Source organism: Rhea pennata, chromosome 1, assembly GCF_028389875.1.
Source record: "Rhea pennata isolate bPtePen1 chromosome 1, bPtePen1.pri, whole genome shotgun sequence".
Classification (NCBI taxonomy): Eukaryota; Metazoa; Chordata; class Aves; order Rheiformes; family Rheidae; genus Rhea; species Rhea pennata.
This window is the reverse complement of record NC_084663.1, coordinates 28,414,623-28,435,629: the sequence shown is the minus strand read 5'-3', so window position 1 is coordinate 28,435,629 and position 21,007 is coordinate 28,414,623. Positions and strand designations below refer to the sequence as shown.

At 37.1% G+C, this 21,007-nt stretch overlaps 1 protein-coding gene across 4 annotated transcripts in view; it reads left to right on the top strand.

The window, feature by feature from the left end:
• The first annotated feature begins 952 nt into the window (after positions 1 to 952).
• Positions 953 to 21,007, top strand: part of MDFIC (MyoD family inhibitor domain containing) — a 51,668-nt gene continuing 31,613 nt past the window's right edge. The window contains exons 1-3 of one of the 4 annotated variants that reach the window (XM_062583482.1): positions 953 to 1,029; positions 3,057 to 3,212; positions 14,128 to 14,259. In XM_062583482.1, coding sequence (XP_062439466.1) covers positions 3,122 to 3,212; positions 14,128 to 14,259 — 223 coding nt within the window. In that variant the 5' untranslated portion in view covers positions 953 to 1,029; positions 3,057 to 3,121. Of the gene's footprint in view, positions 1,030 to 2,602; positions 2,799 to 3,031; positions 3,213 to 4,971; positions 5,012 to 14,127; positions 14,260 to 21,007 lie in introns of those variants that run through there. The other 3 variants (XM_062583471.1, XM_062583489.1, XM_062583496.1) reach the window with 3 other exon arrangements.

The following is a 21,007-nucleotide window of genomic DNA, read 5'->3' as shown; positions in this document are numbered from 1 at the left end:
CTTGGAGGAGGCTTCTGGAAATCTTTTAGCTGCCTGCAGCTTATACTTATTGCCTTTTACAAGTGTTTTGAGCTTCCCTTCACAACCATTCCTAATCTGCCATTATGGTCTGGGAGAGCATACCTGAATTTTATCATCTGGTAATGAAAGAATATATTAGAATACATATGTGCAACAGCCCATAACTAGGTTGCTGTAGTAAGAGTCATCATGCCTCAAATTTGTAGCCTACTTGAAGGGCTGCTGATGTTAAAGTCTTAACTGCTCACTTCCTGAAAATTTGAATGATAACATTTTAGAATGATAATTCTTTTTGAGGAAAAGAATAAAAGAATCAGCTTACTTTAGATCAGCTGTGTATTTGTTAGAACTATTTTGTACTATCAGGAAAGTGCTGTATTGTTGGCTTATTTTGATGATTTTTGCCTATCTGTGATATTTCATCAACAGTGACCACAACTGGACCCATCAGCTTAAAATAATTGAAATTCTTGGTATTTAGTGTATTACTTGTTGAACAATATATTTAATATGTCATTTCAGTGAATTGCACTTTTTTGTGTATTGAATTCTCTTAACTTATTTTGATTGATTTTGCTTAGGGCTATCTCATACTGCATCAGCTGGAATATGGCTGTATCAGCTGTTTATTTCTTCCTTTTATTTAGTTGTTTCAAAAACTATTTAAAAACAGTTTAAAAACTATGTAGGCTCCCAGTAGCTATACTGCTCATCCCCTCATCTTTCTGAAGAAGATAAACTGAATACTGTGAAGTTTACTATGTGTCTTTCATAGATAAGGCTCAAAAAAAAAAAAAAAAAAAAAAAAAAAAAAAAAGAAACTCTGCTCTGCATGGGCATTTTTTATCCAATGAAACTTTTTGAAGACAGGGTGTGGTTGGCTAAATTTTTGCTCCTCCCACTGTTCTGTGCTATGTTTCCAGTTTCAGAAGGAAAAACACAAGCTTGTAAGTTGAGGACTATGAGTCATAACCTCTCTTCTGCTACTGAGTCACTTGGGAGTTTTAGGTAAGTCATTATACCTTATGTCTCAGTCCCTCTGTCCACAGAAGAGAGAAGAAAGGAGGAGTATACTGGAACTACCAGAACTTTATCCAATGCTTTCTTAAATGAAAAGTGTAGATACCAATATTGCTATATTACTATGCAATAGAATACATAATTTTGTGTACAAGAAATGGAATCTTCATACTTAGCTCTTTCACACAGCATATTTTTTTTTCATTTTATCACAGAAAAAGTTTAAAGATTATGCTGTACCTAAAAGCATCTTAGGTTATTGAAATACTTTTAAAATGACTGTATTTCTCAGAAGAAAATATTTGTACCTTAAAAAGCAGTGTAATGCAATTGGTAAGAAATGCTATCTTTGTCACCAGTAGTGACCAGTCATAAAGCTATGCAATGGTGCAAAGTTGTTGATGACTTCTGAGTAAGATGAGGCCCTAAAATGTATGGTATCTCACACAGAAATGTTTCCACTTAGGAATTTACCTCTGTACTAGATGGTTTGCAAACATTGCAGGGAAATGCTAACCTTTAAGAAGAGAACTTATACCTGAGCACATTCCTTAGCGTTTATGGTTTCAAAATCAATTGCCATCAGTTACCTTCTCTTATGTTAGGTCACAGATTGTTTATAACTGTGTCATTATTTTTTCTACTGAGTTTCAGTTTCTAAGATCTGTGTTTCAGATCACTGTGTTGTTAAATTTTACAGAAATTACAGTTTAAATGTGACCAACCCTGTCTTTGTTAGAGAAATTGAGATACGCTGTGATAGTGTGAGCTAGGCAAGAGAGTTTATGGATGCAGGTACTCACATGAGCAACTGAAATGCTCCATGGTGTGGGCAGGAGCAGAGTTTAAGGCTGATGATCAGTGAATCTGTGTAGTGAGAAGGATATTTCTTCTACAGACAAGAACCAGTAAGACTGCTTTGCAGGTGCTAGTGGAGGAAGTAGTTTGCTAAGGTTTTACTTCTGTAAAATCTCTGTTCTCCCCTTCTTTTGAATATTTTTGTGTGGGTGTTTTAAAATCCTTTCTACATACATGTATGTATGTTATCGGTTAAAGGATGGGAGAGCATCACATTGTGCTGGACCTGAACTTTAAGCGGGGAGGCAGGAGAGGCCGAGAGGCGCGGAGGCCTGCGCGGGCTCACGTGCTTGCTCACCCCAGCTTGCGAGGTGCAACTGGTTGAAGGCGAACAGTAACCGCAGCGGACAACTTCTGAGCCAGCAGCTGCACTATTAAAAGTGTCCCTGCACTGCTGCCAAACGCTACAGCTGCAAGCCCTGTCCAGGCATGAAAGCCTCCCTTTCAGATTTTTTTTTTTTTTTCCTTCTTCCCTATTTCTGCTGGACGGGTTTCGGCCTCCTCGGGCATTTCCGCGGCGAGGGGCCCGGCTGCGGGCGGGGGGCAGCGAGGCGCCCGCGGGTCCCGGCCCGCTCAGCCCGCGGCCCGGCGGCGGCGGCGGGCGGCGGGAGCTGCGCAGCGGCCGCCCCCGAGCCGCGGCGGCCGCCAGCCGCAGTGGGATGTTTCATTGTCCGGAAATGATGGAAAAGGAGTGACTGGGGCGGCGGGTGTGTGCGCGCGTGTGAGCGTGAGCGTGTGCGCGGGGGAAGGCCCCGGGCGGCGGCGGCGGCGGCGCGGGGAGATGCTGCCGCGGCGGCGCGGGCAGAGGCGCTGAGGTTGCCCCGCGGTGCGGAGCGGAGCGCAGCGGAGCGGAGCGGAGGAGGGGAGAGCGCGGCGGCAGAGCGGGAGGAAATGCCGAGGTAGGCGCGCGGCTGCGGCGCGGGGGGGCGGCGCGCCCGGCCCGGTCCGGCCCGGCTCGGCTCGGCCCGGCCCGGCTCGGAGCCGCCCCCGGCCCCGCGGTGCTCGCCGCGGGGGGCGGTCGGCGCTCCCGCCGCCCCGCCGCAAAGTTGCCGCTGCTTTATTGCTGCCCCTCCGCAGTTGCTCGCCCGCGAGCCGTGAGTTTTCTGCATAAAATACATTAAAAAAAAAAAAGTCCTTTCATTTGTTTGTTCCTCCAGGGTCGTGTGTTAGTTTTGTTGGAGGGGGGTGCAGGCTCTTTATTACTCGGTGAGAGAGCTGGCAGATGTCCCAAGTGAGAGAACCTCTTCCTCCAGGGCCTGAAGGGCCAGAGCAAGCTCCGACTGAAAGCAGCTCTTTGATCTCGCTCCCTCGAGGTAAGTTGCTTTAAAGTTTCTCTGTAATTGTTGCGCCTTTTATTTGAATGATACATTTACTGATTTATTTTGTGGGTTTTAACCCCTCTCTTCTTTCCCCGCCCCCCCCGTCTTTGGTGTGACTCTGTAACACGTTCACTTCCACATCTTTATTGTTTTAACCAGAATTTCCTATGTACAGAAAAGAAGAAGAAGGAAAAAGAGATGCACTGATACCAGCACCAGTTTTCCCTACCTAGCCATTCAGAGGCATAGGAGGCTGTTTCTCAGCCTTGTGTTTGTGCTTGGAAGCTCTTCTCTGTAAAGCTTCCCTTTACCATTTCTTACAGAAAATTGAGAAATGTAGATCTGAGGGCAGGACCGTTAGATTGGCGGGTGGTCACTTTGCCTTTTTTTTTTTTTTTTCTTACAGTATATTGTGATGCTGCAGCTAAGACTACTTTCTGCAAGTGTTAGCTTGTTTCTTACCTGCTGTTCAAAGGGTCTTTTAAAAGTGCAGTCATCCTACTGAGAAATTCTTTAAATTATATCTTATTTGCATTTACTTAAAATAAATTATATTTTATATATTTGCTTATATTATCAGCATATCCCGATCACTCTTAAGCAGATAAGTTTGACAAGGTATATTTTAGGTTATCCTCAAAATAGAGAATTATGTTTGCCTACTGAACATTGTTCTGGTCTGCGAAGATGAAACTTTTTTTTTTCCCCCTACTGCTACAGTTTTGTTGTCAAGAATTCTGACAGTGGAATAAAAATTCTCTGTAGAACAGAGAAATGAAATGGTTCAAAAATTGTAACTTTATACATAGCTAGTTAACTGGAGCAGAGCCTGGTAACACAGTTGTGCAACTGCAGATTAAAGATGAAGTCTCTGCTTTGGTAACTTGGAAAATCAATAGCTATGTGAAATCAAAGTTGAAGACTCATTTGAGAAACCAGAAAGTATCCGTAGCTAAGTAAGAAATGCTTTGGCAGGGAGACATGTTAAATTGGCTTATACTTATCTTATTGTTTTTTCTTTTTTTTTTGTCCTAGGGTATGACTAATAGCTTCTAAACAGTAAAAAAAAAAAAAAAAAAAAAGATTAGATACAGAAGATCAAGCATGCACAACTGAACTGTTAGAATCATATTTTTGCCAGAAAAGTCAGTAACTGTAATATGTGTTTACTTTCAACATGTTTTTATCTGTCATGTGATCAAGTGGCCACACTGGTTAAATTTTGTATGTAGGCCATACATCAAAATTATTGAAAATGTAAGTCAGACAGCTATCTAGCCTAGCCTGGAATATAGTCTTTTTTATGGTATCACTTTGAATTATGTTTTTACTATGAAAAAAGGTCATGTGTGATTCTGTGTTGTAAATATATGCTGTTTTTTTATGAAAAGCAAGGAAGGAAACACCGATCTGTCCACAGAAAAGTTATATGCAGAAAATTTGAATGACACAATTATAGTTCACAGCTTTTGAAGTAAAGGATTATTGAGTTGCTTCCTCACAGATCAGTAAGGTACAAATAACGGTAATATATTGATTCAGGTTTGCTCACTGGCCACACCTTTTAGGGCACTTAAGCACATGCTCAGTTTTAAAGTGTGTGTATACATATATATATATATATACACACATATATATATAATTTACAGAGAAAGGAGGCTTTCTTTACTGAATTTAGCATTCAAATATATTTTTTGTTCTAGTGAACTTAGATCTAAGGATAACTGTGGATATTTGTTGCTTTTTTTTCTAGCCTAAGTCTGTTGGGGAAATGGGGGTGGAAAAAGGAAGAGGTGAGTTCATAACATTTCCAGTCTGTTTTCCAGCATTTCTGTTGTCAGCTTTGCAGTGTGTAGTTACAGAGTAAGGTAGTCCAGATATTCCAGGACTGAAGATCTAAGAAAATACATCTGGGTCTTTCAACTGCCCCCTTCACCCCAGCCATTAATTCTTTGTGGTGCTGTAAGTTATTGTACTTGTCAGGGTGAAAAACTGAAACCCTAAAGTACCAGAATAAGACTGAGATCCCAGGCATTAGGTGTGTACATAGGAATTAGGCATGTATTTTTAAGACCTGGACTGAGGTCCATAGATGGGAAGTAGTGAAATGATAATAATGAGCAAATGTTACACGCATTTTATAGCAAAACAAGAAAACCCTCTAAACCTGTTAAATTTTCTAGGACATCAAAAACTACACTGATGTGTCTAGAATTTGTAGATACTTTAAAAGCTTTGGTTGAAATTCTTATTATTTCTGCAAATAGGCTAGAGGTATTTGAAAAATCTATAATAAACATAAATACTTGTCTTAGAAGCATCTCTTCATCTCTTCATATTTAAGTGATGATTCCATATGCTTACAATGAGGTATTTAATTCTGTGTCCACCTAGGAACAAAGTTTCCTTGATCAGAGATAACCAGCTTGTGGTGTTTGCGTAATAAAGTATTACACACATTCCAATGAGAAAGAAGTTTTGACTGGTGACAACATACTATAACATGTTTTTTCTATTTGTGGAACTAGTATAGATACTTTATTTCTTGAGAACAAACTTCTGTTCTTATCTTATGTAGTTCTATGAGATATAAAAAAAATCCAAATATTCAGGATCCTGCCTTGACTTGGTATCATATACATTCAGATGCTGAAGCTAGTTGTTCTCTTCCATAAAAGGCAAAGAAATTTTGATTGAATTTTAAATATTTACCAAATAGCTATCTCACAACTTAAGGAAAAATAAACAGAAAATAAACCTTTGGTAAGTTTCAAGGATATACATAAGTTATGGGTTGAGAGACGGTTTGGTCTACAGATACGGTATGCCCGGACTTCTGCAACTTAAAAGATTTTTTTTATTACTTTAAATAACATGCTCTCTGAACATCTCCCCAGTCATTGTTCTTCCTTGTTGGCTCATGTTTGAAATAATGCATAAATATTTGTGTGAGATAATTGGAACTTGCCTCTCCATAATTGGTGTACTACAAGAGAGACCAAACTGTTAAAGCAAATGATAGCAAATGATACTGTCTTTTCTTGTAGCAATGTCAATAATCAATTTCAGTCTTTAAACCTTCACCCATGTCAGTGAAATCTGCAATTCTTGGGTACAGACTACAGAATGAAAGGTTTAACCTAATTTCTATAAGTTTAGTTCATTTTTGCCACATCCTTCCAAAAGCGTAACTCTACTTGTGCATAGTTGTTCAAGATCCTGTTCATGCTGTTTCTCCCCCCTTATGGTTGCATAGACCTTTGAATCGGATTATGGCTACCTCTATTTGTAAGCTGTGCAATGTAGTCAGAGTGAATAGTGTCACATCTACCCTAAAATGACTTTATTTTGGCTCTTATGAACTGTTTTCTGCGTTGGTAGGTAACAAAATAACATCCCTAAACAAAGAATCCGACAATTTGTGACCATCAGCCTCTCTGCTTTGAGCAGAGTATTTCAGATGCTTGTAGGCATGTGGTCATGAGCAAATCACTTACTGCTGGTATCTCTGGGTAGGTTTTTTAGGGAGTGGGGAAAGAAATTGGAGAAGTCGAGTAGAAATATTTGGAGTCAAATTCTGTAAGTGACCCTTCTTGTTACTGTATTGGAGTGACACTCCAGTACAAATCGTGTCACTGTTGCTGAATAGAGGTGTGATTCTGATTTAGTGTTTGAAGAAATGATATTCAGCAATTAATACCTCCATGCAGGAAAGCACAAAAAGCATGTGCTCCTCTTCAAGAATGTGATTTGAGTCCCTTAATGTTTTATGTGCAAAGTGTTTTGCTGAATAGGAATGCCAAAGGAACTTTCTATCTAGATTAGGTATGGATGCCAGAAGTCTTACTTGAAGGGAATGTCTGGAAAGTCTTAAGGTGACAACTATTGCTATCACTGTAATAGCTGCACTTTACCGGCAATGCCTTGGTGGACTTTCTTTTTAACAGTTAACCAGTACACTCAAATAGTTCTAACTTAGCAAATACCTCCTCCATATTTGTGTTTTCACTTGCAATCTGACAGTCTTTTAATGAATTTATGTTAATTTGTTTTGTACTTGTCTGTCAGTACGTTTATTGAACGTTACTGACTAAAATACCCACAACTTAGTGGTAAGTGTCTAACTCTCATTTGTCATAAAAATGCACTTCTGCTTTCGGTTTCATGTGGTTCCAGTAAAGTGATTCCAAATGGTAAAGTGATCTCCATATGGGTGTGACACACGCTTTACAGAGTTGAGTGTAAAGGTCTTGCATCAAATTTGAATTATTTTTGCTCCATCTCATTGGTTAAATTTATATCACAGTTATTTGTCACAGATTTCATTCCAGACTTCCACGAATCAGACTTCTCTTTGTTTTAAACAGTCATTTCTTTTTCCCTCATAAGTAGCATCCAAAGATGAGCATGTCTAGTGTTTTCATTTGGATCAGCAATGCAGAATCTCCTCTTTACTCTCCCTTACTGTGCTTTGGTTTGCATTGTGGAATGATCTTGGGCACCTGGACTGGATTCCTTCCGGACAAAATAAACTGGAAGATGCACATCAGGAATGTGCCTGCTACTAATGAGTCTTTAGTCTTTGAGACTACGCTAGAGAGCAAGTCCAAAGTAGAAAGCCCCAGGAAGTATAGTATAATATGCGACAAACGTCCTTAACATCAGCTCTGTCAGTGTACAGGTTCAGTTTTATTGGACCAAGCTACTTGGTAATGTAGGCAAAGCCACTGAGTGCAGTACTGCTCAGCATTACCACGATCTTAATTTTTGTATACATATGCAAAATACTGTTGAATGAATGTCAAAAATTTGTAACTAACTGTTTGGCAGTTTGTATGACTAAGTGTAGAAAGAAGTTTTGACTTATGTATTTGAACTTTTAAATGCTTTTAATAGTATTGAGTACCTATTTGTACTTTGATGTTTATTGTTCCGTCATTCTTGAACTCTGTCAAGTGATGTTAAACCTGTAGTATATCAATAATTGTTACCTTGCTTGCACCTGGAAAATGCGTAAGAGTTTTCCAAGAAGTTCAGCTGAATTGGTCTAATTTTAAGAGACTGTTTTTTTTCAGTGGCATTTTTTGAGCTGTTGAAGGTTGTAAGGAGACATTTCAGTGAAAGCCATGAAATGACATACAATCAAATTATATAGTTTTAAAATAATTAAGCATCTAAATGGAAGCCTCCAACTAAAATTTGTAGATTTTTTTCATATTAATGTTTCACTTACGTTATAGAACCAGTCATTTATGAAATGAGAGCATTTCAGGCACAACATGAACTGCAGTAGGCGTTCTGTTATACAGATAGCACAGCTGAACTTGTTGGAATGCGTAAGAGTTTTAGGCATTTCATGAAGTAGCTGATGTGACTCTTAATAGTTGCATTGTGAAACCTGGTATTACGCATGTTCGATTCTGTTATTACTGTGAGAAGTGGAATTTTCTGTGGGAGATAGTATCCTCAGATATTTCTTCCCAGCTACAGTGTTAGTGAATGAAAGAAATGTTAAAAATGCAATGTTAGTTACATGCTCTTCAATCCCTCTCAACTACTGTAGGCTTGAGACAGAGAACCCCTTTGTTACCTTTTCTTTTAGGAACTTTCTTAAGTGTTTTTGTTCCTCATAGACCTTCTACTTTTTAGGTGATTTTCCCCACTTTTATAATTCTGATCTTTGAAGGATAAAATTCTAGTTGTATTGGTTATGGCTTAGCATCATGTATGTTGAAATCTGCACCTGCCTCTTCAGAGGTAACTACTGAGGAAGTTGGAGGATTCACATTTAGGCCCCAGCTACTCTGCCAAATTTAGGTGCCTAAGTACTGTTGCTTTCCCATGCTACCGTCATTGCTCTGCCCTTAGATAATACAACTGCTGAACTGTTCCAGTTCCTGCATTTTTTGTGGCCAGTGGCTTTTGTGCCCTCCACTGAGCCAGTCCTTTGTGCTTGTCTCTGTCTCCTTGAGGAGAATGATGTACTTCAAGGTGCCCAGAAATTGCCTGTGCTTTACTTTCTATTTGTTGTTGCTGCAGCATTTTTTTAAACTTATTGTGTATTTTGTAGCATCTGTACGTCAATATACAAATGCTAAATCTGCTTCTCATGTTTCCATACTTAAAAATTCACTTTCTGGAAGAGAAGGCTGTATCTATACAGTCTCATATACTCATATCTAATGAATAGAATCAGCTGTCCATGATGGTCTAAGGATGTCTAACCTGCTTATGTGGGCTTTTGCTTCCCTTTTCTGCATGTTCAGGCATTGAATATTGCGTAATTACCGATACATTAAGGTATGATGCCGTGTTAGATAGAATTGTCTTGCAGTAGCCATGTTTGAACACTCTTAAGACCCATTTCTGAGTAAACTCAAGAGATGTGAGTTGAGGGGATAGCTAAAGTGTAAATGTACGAATGGACTAGCATGTAAAAAAGAAAGGGGATTATTTGTTAAAGGCTTGAATTCTTTGAGGTATGTCCTCTCAGTGTGCATCCATTACCTGTCTTTTCTGTATCGTCTGTCAGAGTTTTGCATGTTAATAGGAAATCCACTCAATATGCTCTGTATTATCATAGACAAAGATGAAATAAATATAACTTTGAAAAGTGGAATACTTCACTGGGAACTTCTAAGAAATTTGTAAGGTTTTAAGAAGTTACAAAATTTAAGAAATTTAAGAGATTTTAGTTTGACCTTTATACCAGTTCTTTATAAAAGCGTAGAAGATAGGAGTGCTAGGGATCTTGAGAAACTGCATTGTGTACCCTTCTTGCCCAACTATACATAAGTCTTTTTAGACAATTCAAGCCATTAATCAAATTTTGCTTTTGATAAGGCTATTATGATAGCTATCTTTGTGGTGAGCCAAACTGCTGCCAGTATTATTTTGGTGGAGTCTTGTAAAATATATTTGTCATGAGGGAAAGGAATGTATGTAATCAGAAGAACATGCTACAAACCAAAACAATAGTAGAAACTCAATTGTGGAAAAAAAGTATTGGTGCTATGAAATACGTGTATTGCTGTGTAGTTTTAGAAATAAAAATGAAAAGATTATGGTAGAATTAAGAATATACTATAAAAGAGATTGTTATATGTTTTAAAACAACAGCCCCAAGCAACCAAAGATTAGGAGTTTGCTTAGTTCAATTATTTCATGAATTTGAGAAGTGCTTAAAAATTTTATTTATGTATTTTACTAAACAGCTTCACAGTTGACTGTAGTGTAGGTATGATTTGGGTTGTTAACCATCTCAAGTCTATACTTTGCTTGCATGTTGTCTCTCTTCCTTGTTTAAATCTTAAACTTGCATTAATCTCTACACAAGTGGAGTTTTGGCCCATGCTGACCTCCATGATAAAATGTTGTGTGGCATTACCAATTATTTTTATGTAGTCAATTAGTTTGCTGATCTGGAGACTGAAAGGTGGTACACATGAGTAGTACCAAGCACCAAGATAAGAAGACCATATTGCTTTTATGACATGACCTAGAGTAGCTCACTGTGGTTCTGAAGAGACATTGAATTTCTATCTCAACATATATTATTATTAAATGCAAAGATGTTAGATTTTGGGACGGAAGTACCACTAGATAAAATATGTTCATTTGTGTAGCGTCAAACGTTCCTGCTTGAGTGTTTAGCAGCCATACTCAGAAGATAATGATTCTTTTCTTCCCGTTATTTAAACTGTTAGGAAGTGCATGCCTTTTACTTATTGGCTGTCAGTTTTGGAGGTTAATCACATGAGAGCGGAAGGGTATACTAGAGGAAGCAGAAGCTAACATACCAGGAAAATATTACATAAAATTTCTTAAGGTCAAGCTTGATTAAAACAGAGAAGCGTTATAAATTTCTTCAGAAATGCAGTTCAGCATACCTGTTTTATGGCCAGATCCTGCCATTACTACTTGTGTCAGCTATAGCCTTTATTAAAACTACTCTGCAACAAGCATAGCACATCAGAGAAGATTAAGGTCTTTACTTTGTGTGGATTCTTACTGGACTTGTAATTTTTAAATGTATTATTTGTCATAAACTACTCTTGATAACTATTTCTCTGCACCTAACAAAAATAATAATATCAACTAAACACAGACTTTAATTCGGAAGTGTTCTTAAGGCTGTTTGTTTTCGTGTATGATTGGTCAGTTGGTTGTAGTTGCATTTTTAGATTAAAAAAGTGAGATGCTATGATCTCATCAGCTGTTTATTTTAAGGGAATAAAGGAGGAATTTCCTTTTTACTAAAACTGAAACTTGGTATGCAGTCATAAAACAATAACAAATAATTAATCAGGATATTATGTTTTGTTTATGTTCTTTCTTCTGGTGCGTTATTTTTTTAATAGTGTGGGTGTATGAAAGAATCATGAATAGATATAACTTAAAACCTACTCTTTATAAAGCTCCATATTATAGAATCTGCCATTAATTTAGTTTTTCTAGTGAAATATCAAATAAACTTCATGTCACTGGTGTAGGCGTTTGTTTTGGACATTGATGGGGAAGTCTTCAGATTGACTCAATAGATCAAAGACCAGATATTCAATGTTAATTGTAGCAAATTTTCTATCAAGATTGTTTGATATTCAATAGCCACGTTGTTTTTCTTTTTAATAGTGCACTTTCCCTTTTTGTTGTCAAATGTTGATATTGTTTATATGGTTTTGACAGATCGTTTACTGTATCCAGCTGGAATAATAGAAGTAAATGTGAGAAAATATACATACAACTTATTAAGCAAAAAAAGATACTGGACAGAAAACAAATATAGGATTGAAAACTAATTAGCTATAAATAATGATATTTGATTGCATTCTGCACATCTTCCAATTTATTAGGTAAAAATGTAATCTAGATCACTGAGTGGCTAATAGTATTAATATTAATTTTTTTTTGCAGTTGTTCATTGTTTGCTACATCAAATAGTAGAGCTGGCAAAGTTGTGTCCTGCACAAGACAATTGTGTAGAGTGGCTCTGCAGTTTGGTACTACTGGTGCAGGGTTGATATCATTGTAATCTTAGTGTTGTTATTGCAGCAAAGTAATTCAAGAGTAAAATCTTTTAAGTCTTTTAAAATAGTTCATTTAGGCTTAGCTTCTCTATATGAGAAGAAGAAAATACCATACTTGGAGTTCTTTTTTACTAGCTCTCTCCAGGATGCCACTTATTTTCATTCAGTCTATTTCAGGGTACATTTGAAATACATTTTCAACTAGTTCCTAACTGCACAGACAAAACCATCACACTTTAATACAGCTGTATATGTATCTGATAGATATCTGGTGGAAATCATTTGTGGTTGACATCTGCCATAAGGCTGGAAGATTTGGTGTTTTTTTGGCTAGAATGAGAATCTAGGTGAGATTAAATCATATGGGGCAAGACGCAAAACTCACTGAAGTCTTTCTGATTACTTCAGGAATTTACTGTCAATCCCTGTGACACAGTTCCTCTCAGGGTGAGCTTGAGGAAATACTGGCCAGTTTATTGAAGAAATGGAATGTGAGGGAGAGTTGAGAAATAAATACCATGTAGGAAGCTTGGGCAGATACGTCAGAGGTGCAGATTAATAGAAGGAGAAGAGCTGTGCTTGAAGGTGCATGCTATATGCATACATACAACATAGCATGCATTATTTTCAGTGAAGTTCAATGACTCACCTTAATAGGGTGAATAACAAAGGCAGAAAGTTAGGATTTAAAATCAAACTGCTGTTAGTTATGTCAAGAAACTAAGCTTTAGTATGCCATAGTAGCAGTAAGTGATTTCTCTGTGTTTCAAGACTGGAATCATTTGCTTTAGCTGGGAATATGATATTATTACACTGTGATAAGTTGTTTAAAAACATGTTCTAGTTTGAAACAAAGAAATGGAGCTAACAAATTTTTCAACAACTGCTCACTTACTGTAGATTAACTGTAAATATGAAATTTTGTACTTACATTCAAAAAATACTTCAGTCTAAAGCTATTTAGCATTTTACACATCCCTCAAATGTGAGATATAATTGATAATCATTGACAGTGAATAATGAATAAAGTAATTCCAGATTTACAAATGTTTTCTTGAATGCTAGTAGGAAAATCTTGTTGCAATAAAGAACAGAAGGATTTGTCTGTGGGTTGAACTTCCCCATTAAGACAGTAACAATAGCGAAAGTGAAAGCTGTCACTTATTCTCTTGGTTTGAGAAAATACAGGTCTGTCTTTGTTAACTGGGGAAACCATCAAAACAACAGGATTGCTATCTTGTGAAAAAAAAAAAAAAAAGTTTAAGAATCCCTCAAACAACTTTACTATGTAAACTTCTATGCGTCCTGTATATACCTGGAGGCAGGGAGTCAAATTTTCCTTTCATCATAGGCTACAAGTTGACTTTTATTCAAGAATGTTTTTTAAAAGACTTAGTGAAAAAATAGGAAACTGTGTCATAATAAAGGTTTTATACTAATGAGATTTGAAGTCTTTATTCATACTTTGAATTTTAAATAAAAGAAAAGAGACTTGTGGAATTTCTGTTATTATATTATATGCCAGAGATGCATCTACATGGGGAAAAAATGTTTTTTGTGTGTCAATAGATTCAAGTTTTTGTATGAAAATAATGTAGAAAGTACACAAACTTATCAGTAACTTGTCATTATAAAAGTTAGAGTATTATTTTGCATGACTAAACATACAATTGCTAAAATACTTTATTAAATAGAAATTATTTTGCTCAGAAGAAGAAAAATTTAAAGTTTACTTTATTAGGAATTATCTCTACGGAAAGTTTATAAGATGTTAAGACAAGTTGTATTTTATGTTCTTAGTTTTTAACTTTAAAAGATGAGTTTTGCTCCTATTAAGGAAAAATATGTCAGAAACTAATATCTTAAAATTTCTTTTGACTTAGAAAAGTCCGACCAGGAGAATACTGCTGTAGGAGACAAAGACATAATACAGCCTTCCAATAGCCAGAGTATACAACCAGAGATACAGGAGCAGGCTGCCTGGGGAAATCGCACTGATGTTGACCTCATCAGAAGTAAGTATTTCCAGAGTAGATTGCTGCTATTTCGGCTCGCTTTAGTAGCGTACCAAGATACTACTGCCAGCTGACTGAGTTAAATGCATGTCAAATGCAATGTGTTACAGCTATAATGCATGCCTACAGAGCTTCTTTCCTGGAGTGGCTTCTGCTATCAGCATGTATTGGTAAAGAGTCAAAAGGTGTGGTACGAGTGTCTTCCTGCTGCAGCATGTTCAAGAACTCTATAGCATTTACCCTTTAAAGCCTTAAGGTTATATTCTTTCGTTACTGTTCATGATGGGAAAGCGGGTTGATGAACTGCAGTGTGCTGCTGTGCTAGATAGCATCATCTTTGATTTCTCAGGTTACATTTTTAAGTGGCAAAGTATTTGAGAACAGTTTCTTTCAGATACACTGAGCACTGGTGAGGTAAAAGTTGATCAGGAGTTTTGAGTCCTAAAGTAGCATAAGCGTTGGAAAGCCTATGTAACCAAAGGTAGTCCTTTCACAAGGACAAATTTACAAAATTAGAAGAATGCTGTAAGACAGTTTTAAACTAAAATGCTATGGAATTATGTTTTTTTTTAAGTTAGTATTTATGAGCCCACAATCCTGATTTAAGTTTTGGATCTTTTAAAATTTTTAGAAAACTATGTAAGTTTATTCCCATTTTTATTTGAATTGAAGAACAGATGCCCAAAAGATCATCCACAAATACAATCTCCGAAGGCTAAAATACTTCTGTTAACCACCAGAGCTAAGGCTACTTTAACATTCTGTGACTATTTGAATGTTAGATGCTCAAGGGAGGGGGAACATGAGAAACTTAGTTAATTATAGAGTGTATTCAGAAAACAAATGGACTAAATGCTAAGTGGTGCTTCAGCTTTCCCTCTGAGATCCTTGTCTGACCATGCACTCCTGGGTCAGTTTTTCTTTGCACTGCACATCTATTATACCATACACAGCAGCCTAAATTCATATTTTTGAGCCTGCTATTGTCCTAGTTGGTTATTCTCTTTGGAATTATCTGTTTTTTTTTAATCTGATCTGTGTGATAGCTATGTCTTCTGAAATTTGTGTGAGCATTTGAATAATTCTTTTCAAAAGTTAGTTAATTCTTCTTTTCTAAATAATGAATCCCAGTAAATACTTTCTTATATCCTTAATGCATTGTATAGTTAGGCTAGATCCTGTACAGGAGAATTTGAATTTAGCATAGTATCTGACAGCTTTAAAATAATTCTTAATGTCCTATGAAAGGGAAGAATTGTCCTGAACAGTTTGAGAGTTTACTTACTCCTATTTTTTGAGAAATGGGAAGGTGGGCATGGCATCTGCTACTTTTGTAGTGGCCTCTTTTTCATTCCCTCTTCCTAGAGGCTTCCTTCTTCCTAGACCTCCAGGAAAGCAGAATTATTTGGTTTTGCGGAGTGCCTGAAATGACAAAATATATTAGAATGGTGCTGTAGTTCCTTTAACCTGTTCACTGCAGAGACATACTCTAGCAGCTGAACTGGAGGAAGAGGGAGAAGAAAAGGTAAATTTTTTCAATGTATGGTAAAAATTGCAGCAGACTTTGCAAGTTCCTAGCAGTAAGAGAAGTGTGAAGTGGCATGACAGTTATATACAGTTATATGTCTTTGTGATGAGAAGGTTATCTATCTTTGAATTAAAAAAGTGACAGGAAAAAGGGTAAAGATATGATAAAAATCTGAGGTAGATTGTAGTGCTTCAATGAATAAATGTGCTGCTGTGGAAGTCAGTAGCAGTTTTACCCTTCACTCTGTTGAAAGCAGGCTTAGGTGAAAGCTGGGATAGTGGCTTTATTATATATACTTGAGTAGCTGCTGTGATGCAGTCATCTCTCTGTTTCTCTTTCATTGTTTCTTTTTTACCTTTAGTATTTCTATTGCCAGATAAAATCTTCCAGAAGTGAAAATGGTAAAATTAAAGCAGCTTGTATTCTTTTCAGGTGTGGCCATGAGTAAATAAGTCTTTTAAAAACTGAGGAACAGTGTTTGGCTCAATTACAAATAACTCTTGCAATATGTAAAAGTTTGAATAATAGAACAAGCAGAAGAAAGAGAAGCTTGTTTGTATCAGAGCTTGTTTAGATGTTTCATCACAAATAACAATGACAGTGATTCAACAAAATCTATTACTGCACTAGACCAAAGTTCATAGAATACCACTTATTAAAAGAAGGCTGAGATTAGAGGTAAACAGTGTTTTGACTACTCAGGTTTATTTTAAAACTGTTTCTTTAAATTGCTTTAGATAGGGCACACTTAAATTTTCTCAAGTATTGACATCTATTTACCACTATCCTAATGATTCAATTTTTTTTCCTATACAGATTGCTTTCCACCCCCACAGTTGATGCATAGTTCATTTGTGCTAGCCTTAGCTTTCACTTTATAAATGTTTCCAGCTGTTAATTTCCTAGGTTTTCCTTGTTTGCAGCTGTTTTACCCTGCTGTTATATGGAAGTGAATTAATCAGTCAGTTTTATTGGCACACCAACAACGAAGTCCAGTGTTAGAGGCTCTGTAATGACTTCATTATGTATGATTTCTCATTTGCACTTGTAAACTCAGTTTACCAGGCAACATCAATAAACTAAAATGCTGCAACCATTTTCCACAGTAAGATGTTTTCAGTTCACCTTTACCTTGCAGTCCTTTTCTCAAGCCCCTTTTTTTCATCTCTAGACGAGGAGATTTTTCCCAGATTCTCCCCCTCCCAAACTCCTTTGGAGCATCCTTCTTCCCAGAATGAAGACTTTCATAATATCCCAGGGAAGTGGCTAATCTTAAAAAAAGCTCTTGCCAAGGAATTAATTGGTTCCGAAAAGAGCTTGAGTCATAGTAGATGAGGAGGTGAATATTAACTTTCAGGGCAGCACTGTGCCTGAGAAGGTTACTGTAATCTTGGACATACAAACAGGGGAGAGCTAAATAAGAGGAAAATGGTTGTATTATCTTTCTGTATTAACTGTTAATGCACTTGCGTAACTGTTACTGGAATACTGTGTTTAGCTGGGATGAACCACAAATATCTCAGGAATCACTGAATATTTGAAAACATGTCTTATTGTGAAAAACTCATGCAGTTCAATCGATTCAGTGTTAACAAGGAGGAGATTAAAGAGTGGCTTGCTTAGTCCCTAAGAAACGTGGTACCATGAGGAACAGAAATTTGATAATTTTTCACTGTAGTGAACAAGGGGAGAACTTACAACTAATGTCTGGAAGCTGAAGCCAACATAATTAGGCTAGAAATGATGTGTACATTTTTAATAGCAAGAGTATTTGAGAACATGAAGAACTGCCAACTGTTTGGTTTCTAGATGTGCTAGTTAGGCTTTACTTTTTGGCAGGTTACCGTAGCTATCCAGATTCTTGAATTTTAGCACCTAAGTAAGGGGCATCCCCTTTCTCAAAAGCTGGGACAATCTTAGTTTTTTTTTACCTCAGGTGTATTTCAAGGCAATATTGAAACCTGTCCGTTTTCCCTCACAGACATGCACACATCCTTTGCATTTTGTTTCGATCTACAGAGGTTCAAATTTAAAAAAAGCTTAGCCTTAGAATAGCTTCATTGTTTTTTCCTTCTTCAGTACTGCATTTTAAATACCTGCAAGCACCTTCTGTGCATTTTCACTGTATGATCTGGTGGCCTGTAATGGAGACATTCTGCTTCTGTTGTCACTCGCCTTTGGCAGACGTGGAAGACTGAATGTTTAAACATGCAGCAGGGTAACCTGTGGCTATGCTCCGTTCCTGTGAAGTCAAAGAAGTTTCTGCTGTTCCTCATTGCCGCAATGTCCTGTTTGGGAAAGCTTTTTATTTATTTATTTATTTATTAAGGTGAAATGGCTGTGATGGTGGGTTTGAGACTATTTAGGCTGAAGGTTTACAGAGAGTTATCGTTAGCGTGTGTTGTTATGTAGGGGAAGGAATGTTTAGGAGATGGAAGAAAATGCCAGTGTCTTGAACACTATTTGCTTGTGAGGATTTAATCTCCTTTCTGGTTCTCAAGCAGGACCTTAGCTTTGTGATATTTAAGAAAACAAAAAACATCTACCATAGATTCAAATTGTCATGAATAATTGATTAATAATAATCCAATTCTCAAGATTAAATACCTAAAATATGCCCACGTTTTACAGATGGAAAGGTCATTGCTATCCATCATTTCCTAGCTTCAATTGCCTCTTTCTCCTCCATGAAACACCCTCCTGATAAGACTGTTCTTCAGAGAAAGGGATGCTTTTTTTGACTCTGTGGGGATTAAACAATTACGTTTGTTGTTTGCCCTATTTTATTTAGTACATTCTTATTTATTGCTTTTTGTTGTAGTGAGATATAAAATTCGATGCCTTTTATCTTTTGTTTTATGTATTTTCATGTTAATATTTTTACTTTACATGGCTATTCAAATCACAGTGTTGTCTGCAGATTCCCTTATTAGCTAAACAGCGAGGTTGTTTTTTTCCCATAGTTTAAATGATGCAGTCTGGGTTTGGGATGTTTTTTGCTAATAACAAGGAGATGTTAAACTGTCTTTTTGTTCGGTCTTAATCTCAAATATCTCTTACTGGATACCAAAAAGTGCACATTAATCTTACAAATATTGTGAATTCAGATGAATGTTTTCATTCTGTTTAAAAAATAATGCAGGCACTAGAGATACCTTCTAGCTTTGAGAAGAACCATTTAAGTTATAACTCATACAGTCTTCTTTCAGTGTAACTCAGTGTGTGGGCGTAGAAATCTCGAAGAATTGATTAATGGAAATTATTCAAAATATCTTGCTGAATCTAGAAAGTGTATTATTTTACTTAAATCAGTGATTGCATGATATTCTCAGTGTACCCACTCCATCTGTCTGTGACAAAAAGTGTGGACCTATGAATGAATAAAGTTTAGTCATTTCAATACTTAAACATTGAAATATAGGAATGGAATATTTGGTATTTAGGTCTGTCTTTAGAGAAGATCAGTCTTTGAGGAACTTAGCCAGTAGAAGTAATAATGGAGGTATGAAGGACCTCCCCCAAAACTCCTCCCTCAGGGAGATTTTCTAATCCTTTCTCCAGCAGACAAGTATCTTTTTTTTCTCCCATCAACATGGGAGATCTCTTACTATTCTGGTTCTCAAAGTCATTAAAAAACTTCTCACATACATACTGTTTGTCCTGATGTTTTTTTTAAGCTTTTCATAACCAGTTACAAGAATCCTGACAAAGCATGTATTTTTGAAAAATTACTTGAAAAGACTGTACATCAGCTCATTCTTTTAGCACAACACAGGAGCTAAAATGTGATTTATTATAATAGTTTTCAGCCTTTGATTATTTAAACTGGAAGAAAGCTAGATAGGAAGTTTTACAGTGTGTGCTACACAAAATATTCACGCCACCCAAGATAAAGCGTCTCATGAATGTGGTTGTGAAACTTAAGCTCTTCAATAATGTTTTTCAATTTTGTCAGTTTGAAATCAGGCTACTGATTTTGTGCAAAAAGATTCCTAGTAGGGCCTGTGAAAGTCTCTTGAATCTAATCCTGCTGAAGATGTATCAGTTATAGCTGAGGAGCAGAATGAATAATAGTGCTCTTGCAATAAGCTGGTAAATATAAGAGCGAAATCATAAGTCACTACTATGAGGATACCAATACAACAATGTTTTTCAGCATTTAAATAAAGTAAGTGGAGTTTGGATCCGGTGCGTGAACATATGCAGTTGGGTCTCAGGTTCACTACTGTTCACCTGAGTCTTGGTGATTGAACTGGAGTTATTTCGAATCTCCTCCCCTCCTTTCTAATGGACAATGAAGATGTGCTGTTCCTAGTATTTGATTGGAAGACTTTTTTAGAAAGATAAGCCTTTTTTTTGGTCCTGAAAGTTCACCATTTTGATTTCTCATAAGAATTTTTAGGATCAAAGTTTCTCAGCTGGTAAGATCTTTTATCTGGAGAATTTCATACTCTGTTGTTTCACAGCTAGCATTTTCATTTAACCTTGTCCTGGGCAGAGGGGTTTCTTCTCAGATAGTCAAACCCTTAAAATTTTAACCTTTAATGTGGAAGACTGAGTCTTCAGCATTAACATAAGTTTGTGGAATGAATGGGATCTCAGAGTCACACAGTCGCTGGGGTTGGATGGCACCTCTGGAGGTCTGCAGGTCCAACCCCCCAGCTGAAGCAGGGTCAGCTAGAGCAGGCTGCGAGGACTGTGTCCAGTCAGGTTTGACTGACTTGGAGGCTGGAAACTCCACAACCTCTTGGGCAACCTGTTTCAACCTTCAACCATCCTCACAGTGAAAAAGTGTTTTTACATTTGGTGGAATTTCCTGTGTTGCAGTTTGCCCATGCCTCTCATTCGAATACCTTTGAGTGCCACTGATGCGTTGTTAGTAGTACCTTAATAATAAAGAGAGTTGCTGTGGGACTAATACTTTCTATGGAATGTCTCTCCATTGACCCTAGAACAATGTTCTGAAGTGATGTTAATTGCAGTGGCTGTCTGATCGGAAGAATTCGCAAACAGTATGGCTGACTCTGTGTGAGGAGAGAAATTTCTTGCTTTCGTTGTTACATATACAGAAGGGTAGTTAAACTTCTTTGAGAACTTTAAACTGCACCAGATGACCATAAGATACTTGCACACACTCTTGTTTATGACCAGTAGCCAGAATTACCTGCAGTCTTTCATTCACTGCTTTACCATTTACCATTCTTCTGACTCTCAGAACAT